Source organism: Acanthisitta chloris, unplaced genomic scaffold (assembly GCF_000695815.1).
Source record: "Acanthisitta chloris isolate BGI_N310 unplaced genomic scaffold, ASM69581v1 scaffold7866, whole genome shotgun sequence".
In the NCBI taxonomy this organism is placed as follows: domain Eukaryota; kingdom Metazoa; phylum Chordata; class Aves; order Passeriformes; family Acanthisittidae; genus Acanthisitta; species Acanthisitta chloris.
Window position 1 is genome coordinate 37,982 of NW_008678667.1, and position 15,503 is coordinate 53,484.

Consider the following 15,503-nt stretch of genomic DNA (forward strand, 5'->3'; position numbering starts at 1 on the left):
TCAACCTGCTGTCGCTTCCTGTAGGTGCTCTACACGACAGCAGTGACAGACTAGAACACCCAACTTCAGCATCCACCAGATGTGGCCCTCAGGGACATGGTTTAGGCGTGGGCTGGGCAGTGCTGGGGTAACAAATGGTTGGACTTGATGATCTGAAAGTCTTTTCCAACCTAAATGATTCTATGAAAGAACCTCTGTTAATAGTACTTTTCTGATAGGAACAAGCCCATCTGTCATTCTGTGCTTCATTTTGTTTTCAACAAGAATTTCCTTTTTAGAAGCTTCATCTGGCAACTTTCTGCTTTCCTTTGATTTCAGTTTGAAAATCCCATTGTCCTATGTGCTTTCAAGTTCAAAGTGTCCAGAAGTATCTGAGGGCATGTGTTGTTCCTCCAGGAAAAGTAGCTCTGCATGTGTGTCCTTCCAGACCTTCTGCCTCATTCTTTCATTTTGCCTCCCTCCCTGCAGTTGTTTAAAAAAAAAAGGCCCAAAAGACGCACTTGCCCTGCAAAGCTGTGACTGCTCTGCCCTTGAACCACTGTGCCTCAGCCAGATTTGTGCTGGTGGCGACCCAGCTCTGCTGTCTCTAAATTTGCACATCAAAACATCCACAGTCCAAGCCAAGAGGAAATGGGGGTGTGGCAGGCACTGGCTTTTTTCCTTTCTTTCCTTCCCCAACAGATCCAGGTCCTGCCTTCCCAGTGTTATAGGAGGGAATAATTGTGATCATTTCACTTTCTAATCTGACCTTCTTAAAATGTAGAAGCCCTGAAAGTGCAGCCAGACACACCCCGAGTGCATGGGAGCTCAGCCTGGGGTTACCCCTACAGGTCTCAGCTCAGGGCTAGAACACTGATTTTTGCAGACTTTGTTCTTGGGACTAAATTTTCAGCAGAGCTTCAGGTGTTTTTCAGATCCCTTTGGGCCTGTGCCTGGCAGCTCTGTACAGCTAGGGCAGGGAGCTGGCTAAGGGAGAGGCTGGCCTTGTGGTAGAGGATGTTTTTGAAGGAACTGAGCTCAGAAGTACCATCCTGTACAAGGCTTTAATTCTCACAAGACTGTCTCGTTTGCCCCACAGTCCACTTCTTGGTCTGTCCATAGACACAGAGAGGGGGAAAATTGTGTGTGAAACAGTCTCCTTATCAAGCCATTAAAGAATGTCTTTAATCTCTTACTTTACAAGGAATTCTCGAGATTATGAATGATGCTCATGAGTAATTGCTGTCCTGGAGACTAAAATTCTGGTTTGTGTTGATTCCACTTTCGGAAACCTGAAATTATTTTCCCCATTGATATTGTATTCCCCCTTGAATTCCTCCATTGAAATGGAGATCTCCATTTCAAATAGGCGAAAACTAAGATTCTGAGCAATCTGCCTTTATTAAGTGTATAGTGACTATTTTTTTGTGTTGTGATCAGCTTTGTATTTGTTCCTGTTCCCTTTCCCCTGTCACAGTTCATGTCACGTGGTTTTGTTGTAGGTTTTACAAGCGATGGGGTATCCAACTGGTTTTGATGCAGATGTGGAGTGTGTGAGTTCTGATGAAAAATCAGATACTGAAGGTAAAAATGAAACAACTTCTTCGATCTCAAGCAATAATACTGGAAATTCCACAGCTGACACCTCAGCTACCCTAGAGGTGAGGATTGCTTTGAGAGTACAGGTGACAGAGGTGTGGGCTTTGGGCCTTTGTTTTTCTGTTGGGTGTTTACTCTGTTCTTGTCAAGATATTAAAATATGAATCTCTTCAGCTTGGAGACACTTACTTTCCAGACAGTGTGTAATAATAAACCACACAAGTGTTTAGTCCACTGAGAAAGGGAAGTGGGGTATTTTTAACCCAACTGCCCTGTTTGTATCCACAGCTCAGAGCATTCTATTGCAGGCTGACCTGCTGGTGTGCTGAGCTCTCAGCTCTACCTTCCTCTCTTTCCAAGCAGCTACAGATATTTCTGCTGAAACACGTGACTGGGGACATGAGACTTGCTCAGTCGGAGCTGGGGAGTGCCAGGACGTAATTAGCTGGAGCAGACGTGGGCAGGGTCGGGAAGGGCAGTGTCTCCTTTCGGTGATAAAGCCTTCGATTTCAAGGAACTTGACACCATGGCCCCACCTTCATCTTGGGATTCTCCCAGGGCTGTAATTCCAAGTGCAGCTGGTGTAATGCTCAGTTTGTGCAGGCACCAGACTAGGCCCTGAGGACAGTAGCTGTCACCAGCAGAAACAACCATGTGTGACTTCTTGACAGCATTGTTGGTCCTCCTGCCCTTCTTCCAGAAGAGATTTCCCACTGGCTGTGCTAGCACAGCAGTTATGCTGCAGCCAGGGCTGTGTACCCTGGGATACATGTCTGCAGCTGCTTGTCTGCATTTGGAAGAGATAAAGGTTCTAAGGTAACACCCTGAATGTCTCTCTAGGTAAGAACTCAGGGTCCCATACTCACAGCAAGTGGCAAGAACCCAGTGATGGAGCTCAATGAAAAGAGAAGAGGTCTGAAGTATGAGCTCATCTCCGAGACAGGCGGAAGCCACGACAAGCGCTTTGTGATGGAGGTGAGCGGAGCAGAGGTAGAGCTGTTGGGGTTTGTTAACAGTGTGTCAGAGCTGTTTGCTGCTACAGTTCAGATGTGTTCTGTTTTGCTTTTTGCAATGCACATCTGTGGTGGTGATGTGCTCAGGTTTTTATACCTCTCATTACTGCTGTGATGAAACACAGGATTTCTTCCTACCAAAGCTCTTTATGGGTGGCACATCAGCCAAGTGTGTGCATCTTCCTAAGGATAAATACTAGGCATAAATTCATGTCTCAATTTTCAGGTAGAAGTAGATGGGCAGAAGTTCAGAGGTGCAGGCCCAAACAAGAAGGTAGCGAAAGCAAGTGCTGCATTGGCAGCACTTGAAAAACTATTTTCTGGGCCCAATGCAGCAAACAACAAAAAAAAGAAGATTCTTCCTCAGGTAAGAACTGTCCTTTGCTTTTCAGTCTGCTATTATCCCAGTTCTGGAGTGGTTTTTGGTGCAGGAGGCAGCATTCTAGTAAAGTGAGGTTAGCACAGGCTGGTGTTGTCATGAGGTGGTTGTCTGTGGAGTGAAATTCTGACCCTGCTGCAGCTATGTGCGTTCAGGAGGGTAAGAGAGAAGCAAAGACAATGCTGTAGGTCGAGGAGAGGATGCTTGTAAGGAGGTGGGAACACAGCAGTGAGGAGCAGCAGAGAGGGTCAGAAGCCACCAGTGTGGTGGTTCATGAACGTGGAACAAATCTGAGGTAAATAACCACAGTTAGAGCCAGGACTGAGGAGGGGAAGGTGCTGGGCTCTGCACTCAGTGACCTGGCAGAGGACCTGCTGTGTTTCTGTCAGTCAGATCCGTTAGCACAGCACTTCAGTCTGCATCCAGCCTGCGTGGTTCAAAGAGCTCTGTAGGTGGTGATTTCATGCAGGTGGCCTTGTATTCCAGCAACACCTTCACTCTCTGAATTGCTATTTTTTGTCACTCTGGGCAGACTAAAGGGGTTGTCAATACAGCTGTTTCTGCAGCAGTCCAGGCTGTTCGAGGCAGAGGACGAGGTGCTTTAACACGAGGGGCATTTGTCGGGGCAGCTGCTGCTACTGGATACATCACACCAGGTAAGGCACAGCACTCACAGCTGATAGCTTAACTTTTGTCTCTCGGGTGTTCCTTGTCATGTCTGTCAGTCACCCGTGCAAGTGATTTCTTTAATCATCTGAGATGAAGCAGAAGGCAGAATTCCTGGGGGTTTAAATAAATCCAAGAGCTGGAGAGCTGGCAGTGCCTGTCCTTTATGAGTACAACTCAAAACTCAGTGTGCACAGAGCACAGACATATGGGCGTAATGGCTTTCCTGGCTTTATGATTTGTCTTTTTCATAGTTCACTGCCATGGCACAATTCCCAAAACTCTTTTCTAAGATCCTCCTGGATCATGTGCCCTTTTAGCATTAGGAGTGGCTTTCCCAAGAAACCCTTGTGGAGATGGAATTGAGAGGCTCAGGAGTTCCTGAGCTCCTAGAAACTTCCTACATGAATTTCACCTGGGAGCATCTATTAGTAGCTTCAGTGGTGGCCAAAAATAAAAGCATGTCCATTCATACTCTGGCTGACATGAAGTCATCATCCCCACTGCACTGCTCTGATCAGCAGAAACAGCTTTTGGAGCCCAAGAGCTTCGTGTTACCATTTTCACAAGAATATTTTAATGAAATGGTCACTTTCTCCTTTCCCTTACATGAAGGTGCATTTTCTTTACAACTCTGCAACGTCTGAGGTTTGCAGGTGACATGTGAAGGGAATCCAGACGTTGTTTTCACCACAGATCTATAAGAATGAGATGCTGAAGATGCTTTAGTCAAAGCAAATCAAATAGCTTCCAAAAAATAACACTTATATTCCTCCTGCTCAGCTTTTGAGATTACAGCATGAGCTCTAATTACACCCTCCAGCAGCTCCCACGTGCTAATAGCACAGCCCTGTTGTTTGGGAGCTTTGCTTCCTGGCACAGTCAGCAGCATGTCGTCCTCATTGCTCCTGTATGGTCATGTAATTTTAAATATTAAAAACCAGTAATTCATTTTTAATGGCTGTTAACATTGTTTTTGGAACTGTCTGTCTGCCTGAGGAGTCATTTATGAGACACTTTAACCTGCCAGGGGCATGCTTCTTGCCAGTGTGGAATTACTCCAGAAATAAGTTTAATTTCCCAGTCGTTGTAGTTAAGCTTTTATTGGCTTTGGCCTTCACAGATTATTTCTCTCCATCCCCTGTTCTTATCAGAAATCTCTTGCTTTTTGTGATGACACAAGCAATCTCACCAGAAAAACAAGCCTGTAAAGCCTTCTGAACTACTGAGATACAGCAGCCAGTGCTGGTCTTAGCTGTGTTGCTTTCTGTCTCACTCCAGAGTCATGCTCTGCTCTCTGGGGAAAATCGATCCTGCTCTGTTTGTGTGAAGGGGTTCAGATGTGCTTTGTGGAACTCTGTCTGTTAGAAATGGCAGAGAAAGCACAATTCACAGGAGCTTTACTGATGGGGATGTAGCATCTGCTGCAGGCATCCAGCATTCCCCTCTTTATAATGGAAATTTAGGAAAATGACTGTTCTCTGCATAGGCTGCACTTGTGTTTTAGGAAAATCATAAGTAAATACAGGATGTCTGGGTCATGCCATGCTCTGACAGTGCAGACTTGAGGGATTCAGCTGGAAACAAAATGCTGAGGAAACAAAGTAGGGAATTTAACTCTTTGCTGCTGAGGCATGAGAAAGTCCCTGGTAGCTAGTTCTTTGGGCCAACATGGCGAAGGCTTTCGGTGTTTTCAGCAATATTTCTCTGTATTGGTGTGAGTTTGTTTGTGCTGTGGTCCTGCTTCAGGTACCAGGCAGGGCCCCCCTGTGTGTGCAGACACTAACTGCCCTGAGTCACACAGGGAGTGACCCCCATCCCTCCTCTGTCTCCCTGCAGGCTATGGAGCACCGTATGGGTACAGCACAGCCGCACCAGCCTACGGTACGTATAGCTGATCATTAACTCCTTAGACATGATGCAGGATCTGTTGTGGCAGTCCCCAAATGTGGCAGTGCGAGGAGAAATCCAAAGAGATTAAAGCTCTTAAACCATGACAACAACAACACTTTTATGCCATAACCTTGTGGTTCTTTTTTGGTTGGAGTAGCTTTTTGCCTCTGCTTTGCCTGATCTGTGGAAGGACTGCTTGTTCTAATTGCCTGTTCCCTCCATACTGAAACCAAATCCAAGTAGTTCCCTTACTTTTTACAGCCAATCCGTGCTCCATTCAAAGACTACCGAAGGGCCTATTTCAGCACCTCTGACCTGTATTTAGCTAAATGGCATTACAGCAACTTTGGTCAAATGTTTGTCCCCAAGTGTAAGTGGCTTGTGGACAAAGCTCCCTTAATGCTGTCAACTCTATGGGCAAATCCACCCCCTCACCCCCCAGAGGCTAACCCACTGCTGCCTGGGCCAAGCAGGATGGGTTTTGGGTAGCTCACCCCATTGGCAGTCAGACTGCAAGGAAGGTAGAACATGGTCATTTGCCACAATGCTTTTTACTGTGAAACAGAGTGATATCAGGCTGGCAAAGCACTGGTTTCCTGGAGGCTGTAAAATGAGCTGATAACCAGAGAGCTGTGATGGAAGGGTTTTCCTTAACTCGGCTTCTCCCTCCCCACTGGCTTGTTTTACGCTGGACTAACAATGCATTCCTCTAACCGGCCCTTTTGGTTACTTTGAATGAGGTTTATGTGGCAATGGGAGCAGAGCAGTTTGGAGTCAGTGATATGTCCTGGCTCACATCACATGAGCCCAGCAGCCTCTCCCATGGCAGGCACTGGGCACAGCTTGCTGCTCAAATGACCAGCACATTTCAAGGCCTGCAGTGTTCATATGGGAAACTTTTGCTTTTTAGCATTTGTAATGCTAGTCCTCCCAAATTTGGATAGCTTGGGCAGTGCCAACTCCCCTGATAGCACTGTAAACGTTTCAAAGCTTTTGAAACGCTAATTTCAATGCTTCTCTAGCAGTATGAGCTCTATCAGGGGAAGAATGCTGCTGCTTTATTGAAAATGTTCACTTTGCTTGACTGGGACCAGCTGGTCCTGTGCTGTACTGACAGGGGATGGAGAATGGCCCCACGGGCTGTGCTCAGCGTGGAATTCTCTCCTGGGAATTGGAGCAAACCTCTCTAGATTCAGCCCTGCTGACTGGCCACGTGCTCTGGCAGAAGGGCAGCTGGCAGCAGGGCTGTCCCGCGGAGTGTTGTCCTTTGTGCTGCATCACACAAGGAACAGCTACATGTTTGCTCAGGGAAAAATGAAAGGAAATTGAATTCAAGGTATGGATTTTTACAAAATCCCCTTGGTTCTTTCCAAGCAGCAGTCTCAGACTGTAACTAGGCTGAGTGGCATGTCTGTCTTTTTACAAGCAGTGACACACAGTGACATGAGGAATCCTTTCCCTGCTGAAGGCAGGAATACAACTGTTACCAACTTTCCTTGCAGCTTTTCTTGCTTTTTTCCATTCATTTCTTCTGTTTCGTGGTTTTTCCCTCATTCTGCCTCTTTTGGGAGCTGGATTTTAAGCCCTTAAGCTGTGTATATGTGACATATCACTGACTTCAAAGCACTGTGGAATTGGATGCCCCCATTTTTCACATAAAGAGTTTCTGTTTTTAATGTCTTATGATTGTGATGCCAAGTTCTGGGATAATGCTTTTTGGCTGTAAGGTAAACATGTCTCTTTGCCTTTGTAAGCTGTTGCATGTTGGGAAACTTCACTTTGATCATCTGGTGCTCTGGAATACCTGCTGTTGCTGCTTTGTGATTTCTAAATGGATACATAGGTTAAATACTAGAATTTAAATAGGCAAGATTAAAACCCAAACAAACATCTAATTGTGCACAAGTTTGCGAGGCCACAAGAACTCTAAAATAATCATGGAATCAGGCAGATGTTAATCTTTCCAGATTTGCCACTTGAATACAGGAGAGGAAATGCAGGATAAGGAAGCAGATGCAGAATTTACTGTAGGTGCTTGATTTTTGGCTGACCTACCTGGATGCTGATCAAAACTGCCGAACAGTTTCCCTGGGAGTTGTATTTTATGCACAGCAGTGCCTGTCTAGAATATCTGCAATTGCAACTGGCCTGTGAAATTAACTCAGGACGTAGAACAAGTTAGTGGAGATTAATTACCATAAAGATTATGAAGCAGAGCTTCAAGTCCAAATGCATACTCTGCTTCTGAGAATATCACTTCCTTTAATTTCACCAAACACCAGGACAAAAATAAAAGCAGACTTTAAGCTAACCATCTGTGTGAAATAGTGCAAAGTGTTGAAGTGTTACTGTTTATGGGACTCTGCACCCTGAAATCACATTGACTGATCTGGAAAAGGTTAATGAGAACACTACTGTAAGTTCTTATCTGACTTTCTTGGATTGCTGAACTTATTTGGAGTCCTCTCCCTTTCTTCTCTCTGTAGGTTTACCCAAGAGAATGGTTCTGTTACCAGTTATGAAATTCCCAACTTACCCCGTTCCCCACTACTCATTCTTTTAGCAAATGGCAGAAGCTAATTCCTATTGATTGAACAACACAGTACAGTACAGAATGTTAGAAGAAAAAAAGCCTTTTTATCCTGTTTTCTTTGAACACATACTTGAGCAAAGTCATTTGTAAAGAAACATCTTTTTCCTACTTTTTGATTTTAACAAAATGCAAATTTAGTTCTCTAAAACTTGAAAAAAAATGTTCTGTGAAATGTTACCTCATTTTCAAATAACTTATACCAGCCTTCTGTTATAGGGAAGAACTAGAAGCTTAATCTTACGTTTTAAATGAAGTATCCGATTATGTAAAATTAAATTTGTGAAGGATGTATAGAATATAAAACACTGATCACAAATAAACTGTTTTGTTGTAACACAAGAGTACTGCCTGTTTCCTAATGCAGTCACACAGACTCAGTCAATGACCTGTGCTTGCTGTAGGTTATTAAATGCAGGGCATAGTTCTTTAAAAAACAAAAATAAACCCTAAAAAAGACCCAACCCCACATGACAGAAACTTTACAGTTAACATTTAACTTTGTAAATATTATGGTGTGTAACAAACTTAGTAAAATATGGGTTAAAATATTGGTTTATCTTATTTTTTATAGTTAAGCATCAGTACCTGAGTTTCCTTATAACCTTTAAGATCAGCATACTGTAACTGTGATTTTGGACACAGTCTTAATTATCCAAGAAGGCTTTTCACTCCACACAAAATGCTGAAAAACAAACAAAGCAAAGGGAATTAATGTTAGGCTGTTTCTGTACTAGGCTGCATTCTGTGAAACAAGTATTAAACAAAGCAAGTTCCCACAGGAGGACTCGTTTTACACTTCCAGGGACACACAGTGACGCCTGTATTGCCCAGAGAAAGGACAATAACCTTACAATCAGGTTCTTTAGAGCTCAAAAGCTGTTTGTTTGCCTTTCTTTTGTTTTTACCAAAAAAATAACCAGAAAAAAAGAAACAAATTGCACTTGTTCTTGTGGCCTTCTTCACTTTTAAGATTGTCTGCCCTCCCTTGATTTTCCATGCACCATTTCTGCAGTAGTTGTCAATCGTGTATCAAACCAAAGGGTTCTCCTTTCCCCCTGACATTTATAAGAATCTAAAGCAGCAACAAGGTCCCCATGAAAACTTGCTATTTAATTGTCCCAGTTCTTGTTGAGTGCTGCTGTGACAAGTGACACACTTCAGCCATAGGCCAGTACTTCTCTAAGAGTTGGTGCTCAAACCCAAAGAATCCTCTTTCCCATGAGGAGTGTGTGCACCTGTCTGAAATTCCAGGGCAGGCCCCAGCTCCACGATTGGAGTCTGTACGGACTGTGGACTGCTGTGGGCTCTAAGGAGGGATCCAGTGGTCTTTATTAAGGTATCACCCCACAATCAGCAGCGTTGTTGGTTGCACTCTCTCCTCAGCCCTCACCCGTTGCTTTTCCGTAGGTTGGCTTTAGTTCCTGCTCTCCCAAAGATTTGCCTTTCTCCCCTGTTCTCTAACAGACTCTGCTGCTGAGGCAGGGGGAGCTTTATACGTGACGAGGGTGTATGACCAGTGCTTAAAGCAGTGTAAAGTTCCTCCTCCCACACCCCCTTAGAGGGAAAGAAACACCAGCCAAGCTGAATAAGGGGTGGCTTATGGAACAAGCTGCTTCCCTTGGAATTAACAGCAGCTGTTATTCTTAAGCTAAGTATTTGTGCTTAGGAATGTGTCCCCATGGTCAGTGAGTTTCCTCTGCCATAGCTCTCACTCCCTTTGGTGTTGGTGGTACTTTAATAAACCGTAGATGGGTGAGCCTGGGGCCTCCCACGTGTCAGTGTCGAACACAGAGCAGGGACTCGGGGCTGGAGTCAAATTGAGAGGTGCTCATGAATCACTGCTGTGTTTTGCTGGCCTATGGATGAAAGGAAGCCATCACGGAGCAGAAAAAGCATGGCTGATCAGAGCCCAGTTTTGTTAATCAAATATTCATTAAAGGAATCTTTCCTCTGCACACATTTGTTTTCCCCTCTCTTTTGGAGTTCCCCTGATTGGCAACTGTTTGTAGTTCATTTTTATTTTTTTCCTGAATCCCCAGCTTTGTAAAATTTCAAACAAAACATTCTGTGAACCAATTCTATGCGGTGAACATTCGTAAGCCAAAACCTTGTGATTTCAAAGACAAGAAGGGCGCTATGCTCTTTTCCAACATGATGGCAGTCATTTCAGATGATTTATAGAAGTCATTCTTTATTTTTCGTCATTTGTTGGGAGTTACTAACCACATTGTAAACTTGCCCCCTTGCTGCATATTTTACATTTCTCTGCTTTACTGAAAATATGAATGAGCTGTCAGTTCTTTGTTTAGAAAGTGGTAACCTTGGAAGTGTTAGATGTTTCAATACCTTCAAAGAATTCAAAGTGCCCATTTTACAATGAAAATTCCACTTGCAGCTGAAAGAGCAGAGAAATTTAAATGGAGCTTTAGCTTCAGCCAGTCTCAGAAATTAACATGAGGTTCTTGCTTCTCTGCTCTTCTCCCACTGTAGGTGGTTTTTTCATTGACAGTCCCTATTGCCAGCCTCTCAGCATCGCACCTTTTATTATTCACTTGGGCCCTCAAGATTTCTTCTCTGACTTCTAGAACCATCAGGTTGTGTGGCTCCAAATGGCATTTTGTACATGTCTTAAAAGCAAGAACAAACGTGGCTCGTTTTGAGGTTTCTCAACTTCAGACATGGAATCTGAGCTTTTTTCCTTTTTTTTTTTGGTTTTTTTTCCACTTCTTGAACTTTGCTCCATGTAATGAAAAGCAATACTTAGTCCAAGCCACAGTCCTTTCTTTGGGTACATAGCAATAGATGTGTATATACTTCTGGTTATTTCCTGACACTAGAAGGGAAAGACTGGTGTGTCGGGGGGGAAACCAACACCAAACCAAGGCACAGCCCAGGCAGAGCTGCTTCAAGCAGTGACATCTGCCGTGACTTTCACTGCTGAAGTCCTTCAGAGTCTGAATACTATGCTGTATTTGCATGTTTCCTATAAAAGTTGCTACAGAGGTGTGCAATGGTCACTCCTGAAGCAGCAGTGCTTTGTGCCATTGTGCATGTCAGCAGACATGAAATGTAGCAAAAAGGTAGAAGAAAAAAACAGAATATATATTTTTTCCAAAATGTAACTGAACGATAATATTCTCTCTCTCTCTTCCCCACATCATTGATACGAGGCACAAAAAGGGTAGGCCTGAACCTGAAAGTCAAGTGGATTGTTTTTGTGTCTCTTAAAATCATCACCAAATGATAGGAAAAAACAGTATTTGGGACACAACCAGTTCAAAAAACTTTGCTGCTCTAAATTGACTGAGTTTTTTCCTCTTGAATATTTGTATGTTGATATTTTGAGATTGTCAATCAGCAATAACTGAAAGGTGAATGTTTTTGTAAATGGTATTGGAACATCTATATGTTGCAGCTTAAGACTTTTAAGCAGTTTTCAGCAGGTTAATTCCACTTTATTCTCATTCTCTCCGGACCTTCATAGCCATATGCACTTGTATAAAATAAGCAGAAATGTAGTGACTGTAAGCTGAGATCGTGATATAAAAGGTAAGAGATTTTATTTTCAGCTTAAAGAATATTTTTATTGCTTTTTTTCTAAAAATCTCATATACCTGTGACAATCTTGTATATGGCACGTTTTTATTATGTCTTGTCTAACTAATGTTTAAAGAGGTAACACATAGGTCTGAATCCCAACTTTGTATTTCTCAAGGCCAATTCAAATATTCCAGTCTCAGTTAGAAAATATTACTTAACACTTTTAAGAAACTGTTTGGTTTTATCAACAGACTGTTCTCCTTCAAATATTTTTCTCTCGTGTAGCATAAAAAGCTGTATTGATCCTGCTGTGTCAGGCACTGCATCCCTTGCATCCCTGTGGATACATTTGGGTAGGTACCAAAGCCACACCTTGGTTCTGGGTGTGTGGGATGGGTGACACTAACTAACTACAACGAGAGAAATTATTTCCCTCAACTATTAAAGCTAAACTCCAAATGAAGGATGAAAGACTTTGATGATATTGCAGTTAAAATCTGCAGAGATCAAATTACATTAGGCCAAATTAATTCAGGAAGCAGCCAAGTTTGCTTCCCTCCCGTGGGTGCAGGGAGGAGAGGAGGGCAGGCAGGCAGGGATTTAACTCTGCCTGAATCACTCGCTTAGCTGTGGTTTTCTACAGCTGGAAATTAGAATACAGCCATCCATAAATAATTGTTTTCAGTTCTGTAGTGAATTCCAAGTATTTAGTTGGATTAAAGTATTTTAATCCAAGTATTTGACTTGGATTAAAATGGGTTTGGATCATGACCTATTGGTGCACATGATATGTGTAGTTTTAAAACTCTATTTTTTTATTTGCCTTTTAAAACTTGCGTTATGCCAAGTTGCATAGCACAGTACTGCAGAGGGGCAGTACTTGCAGTACTTGAAGTTGCTGGAAACAACTCTTTTTATATAAAAATGGTTAAAAAACAAAAAAGCAAAAGGGAGGGAGTTGATGTTCTATTAGCATTTTAGGGTCTCAATTCAGAGATGAAACGTAAGAAAACCCTGACTGATCACACTTTATGCTGGTGTCAAACAGGAAACCACTTGGTACTGAATATGTAGTGGTATATCAAGCCCAAAGGTTGTTGTTCTGCATCAAAATATAACAGCAAATACAAACTATGTATTTTAACCATCAGATTCACTAACTAACTGCATGTGTAGGTTATCCATACCTCAGGATAAGTCTGGATAGAATTCATAGGCTGATAAACCAGCTGTTCAGTAGTGTCAGCTTTGCTCCTGTGGGCAGGAACCTGAGCCTGCAGGGCCTGTGTGTCTGCACCTGGGGAAGTGACCTGGAGGAGCTGTACCAGGGCTGGCCCTGGGAGCACACAACCCTTTGATGACATTTGCAGGACAGCTGATGAGCCATCAGAATGTCCTTCCTGCTCGGGGTGCAGGTTTCCATCTGCTGTTATCAGGATGCAAACTCAGGGCTAGGTCTGAAGCTCACTTAGAATTCCACTCCTGTGTCAGGCTGTGAGGCCCAGCAGTGCTGATCCCGGAGCAGCAGGCTGCTCTGCCTCCCTCACACTGTTTTATATGCACTAAGGTGCATTAGAATGAACTTCTCCTGAGTATTCCTTTCCTGAGCTTAACTGCTGTCAGCCTGACAAGCACTGTCCGGTTCAAGGACTGATAATAAACATCTTGCTGACTCTTATTTGATCTGCTTCTTGGTGGACTGTGCTTGGCAGCTTAATCCATCTGCATTTCTTTCCGTAAGAATTGCTTTGCCTGTGAATTTCCATGTTTTTCTGTCATCACCATTTCACTCTTAAAATCCTAAGCATTCCACTCTCCTGCTGGTTTTTCCAATTCTCACTTTGTTGGATTTTTTCACCAAAAAGAGACTAAACTTCTCTAATACGCTGCTGTTTGTAATGCAGTACTTGTCTCTGGAATGTATCCCCTTGCCTTTGCTGCCTCCCTTTGCAGTGGGACAGAACCATTTCCTGACATGTGAAACAGTGGTGCCAAGGCTCCTAATCCCTGGGTTCTGCAGCCACTTGGAATCAGAGCTAATCCCCTCAAGTGTAGGATTGTCTGGGAACCCCCTCAGTGATGTGGACCTTGAGCAAAGTAGTCCCATGTATTGGAGGGGCACAGAGTAGGCTCTTAAGTGCCTAATGCACTGGCATTTGAGAGAGCAGCCAAATTCTAGCAGTGGGTTTTACCCTAACTGAAATACCAGGCTATTATCTGATGAGTAATTTGGGTAACATCTGCTTCATCAATGTTGCAACAAGCACTATTTTGCTAAGGCAGAACTAGAAACTCCTTTCTTTTGCATTATACTTGCACATCTCCCTTTCAAAGCCTCCTCACAGGAGCATGGTCTGAAGTGCCTTTTCTGTGAGGTTAGAGGTCTGCTGCAGAGCCACTGAGCTCTGCAGTTCTGGGTATGCCCAACAGCCAAACATGGAACTCTGGGTCCATATGCTTTGTGCAGCTGCCAGTAGCGTTGCTGATTTTGTAGTCCCTCTTCAGTGAAGCAGAAATGTTATTTTACAGTTTGAATTTTTGGTTCATGGAAAAGAATTCTGAAAAAGTTCCTTTCAATTAGTACATCTATAAATAGGAGACAGGGAAAGTCTGTGCCTGTACACTGCCCACCTTAATGCTAGTTTTAGCTAAACAGATGATCCTGTGTATTTTGGGAGATGGTGTCTGGCACTTATAGGATTAAAGGAAGCCAGAGATTTACAATAAGGAATGGACCTGTGCAATGTGTTATCTGTACTGGGGGTGAATGGCATTACCACTGACTTTGGAATAACATCCATGAGCTCTGTGGTCTGCTCAGCTAACACAGGATGGGGAGACTGAAACACAGCCTGTTCCCCGACAGAGCAGCAGTTTGCTGTTAGCTCTGCTTGCACACACAGAGAACCAGGCAGGGACTTGTTCTGGGTTTCCCAGGACCTCCTGAGGGAGCAGTGTGTGTGTAACCAGCCTTGCTGCACTGAAGTGCCTGTGTGAGACAGCCATTCCTCTGGCCCATCTCTCCTTCACTGCACAGTTGTAGCACTGCTGTAGGAGCAGCATTGATAGGACCTTGCTGTGAGGTCAGGTATTCTAGAAGTGTTTTCCTTTGTTTTTGAAATAGATGAAAACTAGATGTGAGGAGACACCTGGTGTCAGCACAGATAATCCAGATCAGCTGGTGGCTCCTCTCCCAAGGTGCACAGCTCTGCAAGGAGCTGTCACCTCTATTTCACCAGCTGCAGTGGGCAGAGAACTGGGGTTTTAAGCAGCAGTTTTGAACAGCAGCCTGTCAGTCTGTGCAGCTGGAAACCCTCACATACTGTGTACTGCTCACCATACCTCAGTATTTTCCCTCCTCATGGGTGAGTGGCAGCTGGAACACTTGTCATTTTCCCAGAAAACAACTGTGAATGTTGAAGAAATAAGGTATTTAATAAGTAGGACTTCAGCCCTGCTTTGCCAGCCACACGAGACTTCCCCAGGCATGTTCTACCTAGAGAAGGTTTCAGGTAACCAGATTGTTTTGGAGGCCTTGGCTAGCTCCGAGCATGGCATGTGATGCTTCCTGCCATCATGTCCTCTCTCTGCCAGGGCTTGCTGTCTTCCTTAAGCATGCACTCAGGAGCTGGAACATGGTGACCTTATTCCTGGGCCTTATGCCAGTGGGATGGAGGGAGGCCAGAGCCTGTGCTCCTGAAGGGAGCTGTGTGGAACACAGCCTCGGTTGCCCAAGCAATTTCTGTTGGACACAGAGCACAATCCAACCCTCGCAAAGGCAATTTAGTGCCTGGGTAGGTGGTTCTTAATCCATCTAATTTGCTGTCGTGTAGCCAGTGTG

The 15,503-nt window shown here is 43.9% G+C and overlaps 1 protein-coding gene across 2 annotated transcripts in view; it reads left to right on the forward strand.

Annotated features, from left to right (window-relative positions):
• Positions 1 to 8,461, forward strand: part of STRBP (spermatid perinuclear RNA binding protein) — a 24,556-nt gene extending 16,095 nt beyond the window's left edge. For both annotated transcript variants that reach the window (XM_009076981.1, XM_009076982.1), the window contains exons 12-17: positions 1,482 to 1,640; positions 2,419 to 2,553; positions 2,818 to 2,958; positions 3,503 to 3,626; positions 5,476 to 5,520; positions 8,016 to 8,461. In XM_009076981.1, the coding sequence (XP_009075229.1) occupies positions 1,482 to 1,640; positions 2,419 to 2,553; positions 2,818 to 2,958; positions 3,503 to 3,626; positions 5,476 to 5,520; positions 8,016 to 8,092 (681 nt within the window). In that variant the 3' untranslated portion in view covers positions 8,093 to 8,461. The remainder of the gene's footprint in view (positions 1 to 1,481; positions 1,641 to 2,418; positions 2,554 to 2,817; positions 2,959 to 3,502; positions 3,627 to 5,475; positions 5,521 to 8,015) is intronic.
• Positions 8,462 to 15,503: the final 7,042 nt, after the last annotated feature.